The sequence below is a fragment of the Oryzias latipes genome, chromosome 21 (assembly GCF_053564925.1).
Source record: "Oryzias latipes strain Hd-rR chromosome 21, Olatipes_Hd-rR_3.1".
Classification (NCBI taxonomy): Eukaryota; Metazoa; Chordata; class Actinopteri; order Beloniformes; family Adrianichthyidae; genus Oryzias; species Oryzias latipes.
In genome coordinates, this window is record NC_136257.1 from 19,210,369 (window position 1) to 19,219,629 (window position 9,261).

Genomic DNA, 9,261 nt, shown 5'->3' on the forward strand with positions numbered 1-9,261 from the left:
CTCTTTATAAAAAGCTTCACTGAGACTAAGTAAGTTATATTTCTGAGTCAATGTGACCCCGAATAACATCATTTTACAACAAAAGATTTAAATCAAGTGCTTTCATTTATTTTGTTTGAACAAAAACAAATTTAATGAATGCAGATATTTCCATTTTTAATACATATCTTTGTAATACTGTAATATTTGTTTGGACCAGCTGTGGTTTTTCTATCTACCACTGTAATTATTAAACATAGGGATTCTCACTGTGGGGGTGCTACACAGTGATCTAGAGTATATCATTCTGACACAACCTCACTTAACACCAAAAAATACTATATAACAAATTTTTATCTCAATTTCATAAATGGGATATTGAATCTAGTGGATTACATTGTTTTTATTCCAAAAACCTCAGCACCACAAAGTTCCTTCATAACATTCTGGATGCTCCAGTCAGTCAGGAGAAAGAGATTAAACTGAATTTGCAGTAGTGTCTCCCCTAATTATATCAAAAATATGTCCTTAAAAGGAATTTATTTCATTCTTATTTTTGTTTAAAAATCTGAAATCCACCCAAAACATATTAGGAATGTGATTGTTTTATTGTTATAAATGTGGATTTCTTCAATAAAGGCTGCCTGACACTGGTTCATGACTGAAAACATATTTTAAATTTTTGAAATAAATGGTTGCTTTAATTAACATTAAACCAGCTAAAATATTCTAGCAGCATGTGTACATGCATGTCAAAAGACTATCAAACTCAAGGATATTCTTGAGTTTGTATTCTCAAGGATACTAAGTTCAGCTAAGACCATTCACGTACAAACGTCTTGGTTTTTTTACTTTTCATTAGAAAATGTGCTCATTGAGATGAACACTGACTCATCTGGAGAGTCAGTACCCGCTTGTAGACGTTGGACCCACAGTCAGCAGCATTTTCCTTATAAATGTTTTTTCAGCTACAAGAAGTCATTTTGTTACAGCTTTGAACCTTTCTGTCCTCACACTAAGTCCATCTGCATGGAGCTGATGCAAGACCTCCTATACAGTATAAGAGCATACTGGTTATCTTATCTGTCACCTCAGTGAAGTGGAAAGTAAGACTGCAACAGATAAAATTTGTCATCTTTTAAAAAAATCAAATTCCGTCTTTTATTGTGTAGGACAGATAAATTGTTACATTGCAACACATACATTTTTAAACATTCCAGTTTAATTGATGCCTTTATAAACGACAGATTTTGAGTTTGATAGTATGGAAGAGTTGTTCATTTTCCTGTGGAATGAGACGTGCTGACTCAAAGCCCACTCAGTGGCCTCTTCTGTGGAAATGCAGGTCATTGTTCGTGTCTCCTGCAGGCCCACATGTCCAGGCTCAGCTTTAAGTCAGGCACTTTAACCCTGGCTGCCTACAGAAAAGGACTGTGTGTGTGTGTGTGGGGGGGGGGGGGGGGGGGGGGGGGGGGGGAATTAGCTGCTAACTCCTCTGTGGTATGTGACCTCACACAGCAGCAGCCAAGCCCAGCACTGAGGCCGAGACGTGCAACATACATTAAGCACACACAGATCCACAAAAGACTTCATAGACACGCAACTTTCTAAATACTTCTTTTTATTTTGATATCTATGCAACAACATCCACATGTTCATAGTAACTACAGGAGTGAGATTATTTACCAGCAATCATTTTGATTTCTTCGTGATTTCGAGGTCTTGCCCATCAATCTACAATAATACTGTATGTGCACGAGTACTTTATCACAAATAAAGATTAAAGGAGTGTATTAGATATTCAAACATCATGCAGTAAATGCCTGATACAAATTTTCAAGAGCTTTAAAGAAATTCTCAAACTGGTGCGCCTTAAACACAAGGTATATAAAAATATAAAAACAGAAAATGCATGACAAACAGAATTACAACAGAACACACTTTTTATAGATATATATTTCTTTCCAATTATACACTGAAGTATGTATAATGGCTCATAAATGTCATCTGCATTACAAAATAGAAGTTTGAATAGTTTTATGTGAGATTCCTGAATTGAACTGCTCTCTGAGCTGCTATAGTTGCAAAAATCTGATCCTATTTCAAGTGAGGTTTTTAGCAGTATGCCTGCAAATAGACTCAATGCCATGAAGTGAAACGCTGTTCAAGTATATCTGCCGTGGCAATTTCTGCTTCCAGCTCACCACAACTGAGCGTGCTCAGACTGGCCACTGCTTTGTCACTTAAGTAGCCAAGTGTTGGTGGCTGTGTAGTGAGTGTAGCTTTTCAACATGTGTGCGTTCCACAGCTGTCAAGGCAAGTTTCATTAAGGCTTCAAAAAGAAATAAACAAATAAAGCCACTTTAGATGCTTGTAGATATTTCTACATATGGACGTGATAAATGAGGAACTCAGCTCAGAGATTAAAGATTGGTCTAAAAGGATCTTACAGAGAATTTGAGAAAACAAATAAAAGCTATGGTACTTTTTCCAACCGTCTTTAAAAAAAAAAAAAAGTTTGCTCATAATAAGTTGTTGCAACATCATTTTTCAGACAACTCTAATCTGCAAATCACTTCCAACAAAGAAAAACCAATTGGGGGGTACCATTTCAAACACTACATTTAACACAAGAAGCCAAAGTTTATAGCACAATTGGCCAAAACTTCACTTGAGAAAATTGTTCCATCTATGAACGCTCAGCAGCAAAAAACAAAAAAATAAAATATTAAAAACCACAGCATATTGTTGGTAGCCGTGAAATATTGCTGACTAGTTTCAGGGAATGGTAGGTATTTCCTCATGAACATGTGCTGCAGCCGGTATGTGCCTTCTTTTTTAAACTACCGGTCCTATTCTCAGATGACACATGACTTAAATGAGACTGTGCAGTAGATAGGGGGTGGTTGAGGACTTCGACCTTGTGCAAAACGAAAAGTTGTACTAATGCCTGATCATGCATTAGCTGTGTAATGACAGATGTCAATCACTTAAAGTGCCTGAGTAACCACAATCACAACAGAAGGAAAAATAATCATCGATTTTAGATAAGCTGGCAAGAAAAAAAATGAACAACAATCTTCAAATGGGTATTTATATGAAGTTGTGCTAAAGCCACCAAATGTGAATGTGTATGTTTGGAATGCTTAAGATGAAAAACAGATTTCCCTCACTTCCTTTTTATAAAAAATGCATATGTACTTTGGTTATTGAGAGCCATTGATTGGGCGCACAACAGTTCTCTCTTGTTTCTTATGGCACAAAGTAAAGTAGAACAATACTGCTATTATGAAAACCACCGCCTGGGTTTCTTGAATAAATACAGCTAAACGGGAAACCCTTAAAAAACGCTATTAAAGAGACTGCATCCCCATTTTGGTTATGTTAATAGTATCCCCCTTGTCTTCTTCAGAAAGACATCCACTGCTCTTAATGAAAGTATCTCTATAGCACATATGCAAAAAAAAATAAAGAAGCCTGTTAGTGATATAGTGAAGAGACCCAGCAGCGGCAGAAGAAACTCTCAAAATAAAGGCTATTCTTTTTCATTTCTTCTCACGCGTCATCTTCAGAAGTAAGCCGCGGCGGCGCCTGCTTCCCTGCAAGGACTCTCCCTTGTCCTGCTTGTCTACAAGCTGTAGCACCTATTAAACATCTTTGCAGCTGCAATCAGGCTAACAGACGTTTGCAGAATCTCCCGATATCTTCACTGGGATCCAAATCCCAGTTTCCTAGTCGAAAGCTTTACTGAAACCCTGCTCTGAGTATGCATCTGTTTCTCCTACTGATAAGCACTTTATTCATAGCTATGGATAGCATGTTAGGTTACTCTGGTTAGTATAAGCTGACTGCCGTCTACACGCAGCGATGTTAGTAAGAAATGTCGGATGCAGAGTAGGGTTAGGCTCTGTAAGTTTAAACGAGTCTCTTTAACGTGGTTTAGACGGTGGTAGGAAGTGAGAGGCTGTCAACCGTCTCCACCTTCTGCTCCGGCGAACAGCAGAGGAAGAGGCGGCTGCCGAGGCTTTTGAAGGCAAATCGGAAATACATGAGGTGACCTAAGGCCACGAAAGAGACGGAGATGATGACCAGCAGGCCGAAGGCCTCGGGGTTCGGAGCCAGAATCACCATGACGAAATGCAGCAGGTCTAAGAGGTAATTCATGGAGTTCTGGACGCCGTTGATCACACCTCGCTCTGACTCGATCACATTCTCCTGGATGAGCTGGGTCACTGTCAGGTCGAAAGACCATAAACCTGTAAGACAACGAGACACAGTGAGAGTCAGCTGAATTTTACAGCTCCCTCAAATGAGCTCCTGAACCTGCCGTGAGAATAAGGCAAAATTATTGGCATCAAAGGTTGCAGATATTGCAGAAATTCTGTGTCACAGTGCGGTGAGTTGTGAAAGTAGATTCCGTGTTTGATTGAGTTGTGTTTCAGATGTGATATTTGGAAAAGTTATTATCCTACGAAAGGAAATGAGCATGCTCATACAGCAGACCATTTCCTTTGAACGACGCCTTATCTTAAAGAGTTCTTGTAAATAATCTTTCAACCTTTGGAGCCTCTTTTTGATATTTACTCACCAACTCTAGCAGCAATGACACCGGCAAACAGCAGACTGACAGACATGTAGGACTGCAGGGGTGGCATCTCTTCAGCTGGTGCGACCGTGGTGACGTTCAGACTGATGAGGTTGTGGTCAGCTTCTGGCAGGGACTGCTCCCCCATTAGGTGGGTGTAAAGGTCCTGGAAGGGTGAAATGCTGAGGTCGAAGACACTTCCTGGGGCAAAGACGGACGCGATGCACAGCATGAGGCAGGAGAGCTGTGCTACACCGGAGATGAAGCCTGTGCGAATCAAGCCGCACTTCTTGCGAATCCAAGTGAAGGCAACAGTGCCGCAGATGCCGGAGATGGCTGACGCTCCCATCAGCAGGCTGAGCACGGAGCCACTGAGGCCCTGGGTGTAGGCGTAGCCCGTGGTGATGCAGTCAAAGCCGAGTACCGTCATGTACAGGAAGGCCAATGACATGCCAGCCAAGAAGATGTTCTGGTTGTAGTAGGCCACCCAGCCAGCCTTGAAGGTGCGCATGGGTTCAGCTACCTGGTAGCAGCAGCCCTCCTTCTTGGGGGAGTCGGGGCTGGTCACTACTGCTGTTTCATTCATGAGCGGCTGAGATGATTCTTCAGGACTCTGACCGTTCTCCACATCTAGGAAAGGTCAAAATGAGACAGATGTGATTCAAAGCCTAACACCAGCGCATACACTCTGCAAACGAAATGGTTCAAATGGTCCAAAGAGGAACTCAAGTCAACGTGCAGCACCTCTTGAGGGGCCGAGCTGTTTGAGCTCCTGCTCCTTTTGCCCGGCTTTCTCCGCCAGTGCAGGAGTCTTCTGGTACACCTTCCAGAGCAGCGCGTACTCCACACACATGGAACACAGGTTCCAGCCCGATATAAAGCCACACCCAACAAAATGGGAGCCAAAAGTCATTATCTGACCAACTAACATTGGCGCCAGGATGTTTGTCAGTTGGTCAATAATCCGCACGGTTGCATTCATGTCTGAAACAAAAGAGGGTTAAATTGTTTATTTCCAGCCAGTTTAGATTCCTTACAAGGTAAATAAATACATATCTATAAGGCGGCAGCATTGATATAATTTTGATGGCAAGTTACAAAAGAACTATGATGCTGGCACAGCACATCAGCAAGGGTCAGCAGGTTCTTCCGGGGCTAAGAGCGCTGCATTATGAAAGCAAATCTTTTAAATAGCTTATAAAGAAGCAGAGAAGTGCCGTTATACAAGTTGTGAAGGAGTGTGATTCAGCAGCTGGGGTTCAAAGTCTTCTCCAGAGAAGAGATGCGATAATGAATCGTATGCAGCCTATATATGAAGATAAGCAGCTGGTGGTGAGACACACTGACCTGCAAGCCTGCTGCTGTCCTGACCAGCAACAACCACCACCCAGTCCCTCTGGATGGTGATTGCCGTTGCCGTGCTGGCCAGGTTGGCGATGTTGGCGATGGTTATGACCAGAATGTAGCAGACAGTCTGCAAAATAAGTGCTTTTGTTTAGGTTTTTTTTTTGCTTTGCTTGCTTTTCCTCTCTTTCACATGACTCTGTGGCTACATCCTGTCAAGGAAACAATCTCTTTACCACCTTTAGATATTCCCATTTAGATTAAATCTGCATTTTGAATCAGTTGTGAAACATTTTGTGTGTCACTAGTTTAAAACAGTTGCCTTTTTTAAAGCAAATAAAAAAGATGCAACCATTTTTTTAAATAAAATGTCTCAACTTTAGCATTTTGTATCTCTGAAACAGCTGCTTAAATGGCACAAGGTGCTTAATAGCAGTAATTTGAATGTGAAAAAGAAAGACAACATAAATTGAAAGAGGTCAAGTAGTGTTGTGTAATGTCCACTAAACTAAATCAATCGTTTCTTCTGCAACAATCTATAAAATCCTCTAAGTTTTCCAGAAGGAGCTGAGAAATGTTTCATAAAACAGTATTGAGTTGTTCCAGTAGTAATGGTGGCCTTTAATCTAAGAAATCTGGCTGTGAGATTATAAACCCGGTGCTTTAGTCAGCACAGAAACAGTGGTCCTTATTTAAGGACTGGCCAGCTTTTTCTTTCCCCTTTTATTACTTTTGGCCATGTGAATGGCCTTGAAGAACCTGCTGACTCGTCAGCTTTCCACAACATGTCCCATCTCCTGTTTCACCGGCCTCTCCACCCCCACTAACCCTCCGAAACACTCGTTTTCCATGCAGAAAATCCTTTCCTTTTTTCTGAATATTAGTAGGTGCCTCTGAAAGGGAAGCCCCCCCCCAAATAAAAAAAAAAAAAACACATGATGCTTTTAACACCCCCTAACAGCTCATGGCAGAAGACTAAACCTTTTAAGTTTGTAAGCTAGGATCTAAAGCTGAGTTACTTGTATCCATGTACCAACATAAAACCATTTTTTATCATTATTCTCCTGTGGTAAAGGAAAGCTGTTGTTGAATCAAGCAACAATTTTTTACATTTAAAATTATATATTAAAATTTAAAGTAGCACACTCTTTTTAAAATGCCTTATAAATATGACTTATTTAATAATGCTGCTCAAGCGGTAATAAATAATGGGGGGAGTGCATGTCAGTAGAAGCAAGTTCCAACCCTGGGGTCAGAGTTTTGAAAAAGTCATTAAAAAATTGTGAAAATCCACATCAGACTAGAGTAGAAACAATTCTGCACAAACACCCTAAAACATCTATCAAGTCTTCCAATTTTATTTATAAGAGAGAGGCTTTTTTTGTTTTCTTAACTTGGGAAACAGTTTTTGCAGATCATCTATCATATTTCTTTTTTTTTTCCTTTACCAATTGAAATGTGATTTTTATCATCTAAATCAATTAACACTGAACTCTCAATCAATAAGGGGGAAGGTTGTTATTAGTAAAAATGTCTGAAGAGCCAAAAGAAACATTACGTTTTGTGCCAAGTCATGTTGTAAAACAACACTGGTTTATCCCTAGAGGTGCCCCATCTTCTTCAGACAAGACTGCTTCGTCATTTACATAAATGACATAAAAAATGCAGGGCTGGCTTATACCTTTTGCATGGAAGTGAGGCAAACATGCATGGGGCAATCTTACCAGAATCCATCCATTGTAAAGCTCCATGAGCTGCTCTTTGAACTGGAAAACAAGCATCAGGAGGACGCCGCACAGGATGACACAACTGTTCTGCACAAGCAGCGAAGTCTGAGCCACTGTGGAGACGGCAAAAGTCGCGTTAGGACTTGATTGTACAGTACAACAGAAATCTTATTGCACTTTTCTCCAATTTATTGGAATTATCTAGTAAACTCAGGCACAAAATGTGTTAAGCTTCTTTTTTTTTTAAGTAGATGCTGAAAATTAGTTTTATAGAACCTGCTTAAAAAAAACATTTGCTTTTCTTCTTCTTCCTAGTCTTACCTTTAAGTCTCGGGTTTTTGTCTACCCAGTCACCAATGATGGCCCCCAGCAGGAGCACGGAGCCGGCCACCACCAGCCCATACACGGCTGTGAGGAGCAGGCTGTTCCCATAGAGCTCCACCAGGAAAACAGACACAGCGAAGTTCCACATGCGGTCACCCTGGAGAGATGATTTCCAATTACAAAGAGGCCACCTGACACCCCAATTAACCAAGACCAGGTCCACTCAGGAAGCTTAAGTTCTCCATGAAACACAGGAGTCCTCTCAGGTTTCAAAAAGCTTCCATCCAACAGTTTAATCTTCACCTCAGTTACAAGAGCTTTCACAAAGAACCGACTTAGAGAAAAAACGTGAAAATGTTGATCTTCTAAAGCTATTTATAATAGCATGTAAGATAGTAATGACACCCAACTGTTGACTATCATTGCCTTCAAACAGTTGCATTAACTCTGCACAACAATGAGTCACTTCAATACACAATAATGTGGTTATTGGTGCGTTTTGTTTTATTTTTTTCAACATATTAAAGCAGTTTACTTACCCATGTTGACAGAGCATGTCCCATGTAAATAAGGAATTTTGCTGAAGTGAAGAAATCTCGGATAGATTCTGCAAACAAAACAAAAATGCACATTTTATTGGGTTGCAACAGAAGGTAGACGACTGTTCGATTCCCTTTGCAAATGGTAATTTACATTCATGCAATTATTGAATAAAATTAAGGAAATAACAGACAGGAAATTTACCACAGCGTGTTTTCTTGTGTCCAGAGTTATCCATCTTTAGTTTTTGCAGAATGCCAGAAAAAACTAGAAAGGTTTTTTTTCTCCTTCTAATAATAAAGGCTCCCCTCTTTTGTAAAGGAGGTCAACGGCTATCTCTGCATTCAGAAACAGAGTGAAATAATGAGAAACACGGCTTTTACTTCTTTCCCTCCTTTCCAAACTTAGCTATCACTGTAGCTGAAGTCGGAAAGAAATGTTCTTCTCTAAAGAACCGTGTTTTCGCAAAAAAACACAAAGACGGCGGCGCTTCCAGCCGTTCTCCGACCGACGACTAGCTCCTCTCTGCAGCTCTGTTTACGTCCCGCCTCGAATATACCCCCCAAGGTCACGTGACCTCCTTTATTTACACGACGTCAGAAACAAATGCGGTCCTTCCACTGCACGCGCTCGGTAAGGGGGAAAAAAAGGTTCAGTGGCCGCTCAAACAGCCGCTGTAACAAAAGCGCCACTAAATCTCTTTATTCCTGTCGAGGTTTTTGTTGGAACCGACTGAAACATCGACCTGTTTACCTCGTTGAA

The 9,261-nt window shown here is 40.6% G+C and overlaps 1 protein-coding gene across 1 annotated transcript; it reads right to left on the reverse strand.

Moving 5' to 3' along the window:
* Positions 1-1,583: 1,583 nt before the first annotated feature.
* Positions 1,584-9,073, reverse strand: slc40a1 (solute carrier family 40 member 1). Its single transcript, XM_004081828.5, has 8 exons — positions 8,704-9,073; positions 8,499-8,566; positions 7,957-8,116; positions 7,633-7,748; positions 5,912-6,038; positions 5,309-5,548; positions 4,568-5,194; positions 1,584-4,235 (listed from the first exon to the last, which is right to left on the reverse strand). The coding sequence occupies exons 1-8, from the start codon at positions 8,735-8,737 to the stop codon at positions 3,919-3,921; spliced, it is 1,689 nt and encodes a 562-aa protein (XP_004081876.1). The 5' UTR covers positions 8,738-9,073; the 3' UTR covers positions 1,584-3,918.
* Between the last annotated feature and the right edge of the window lie 188 nt (positions 9,074-9,261).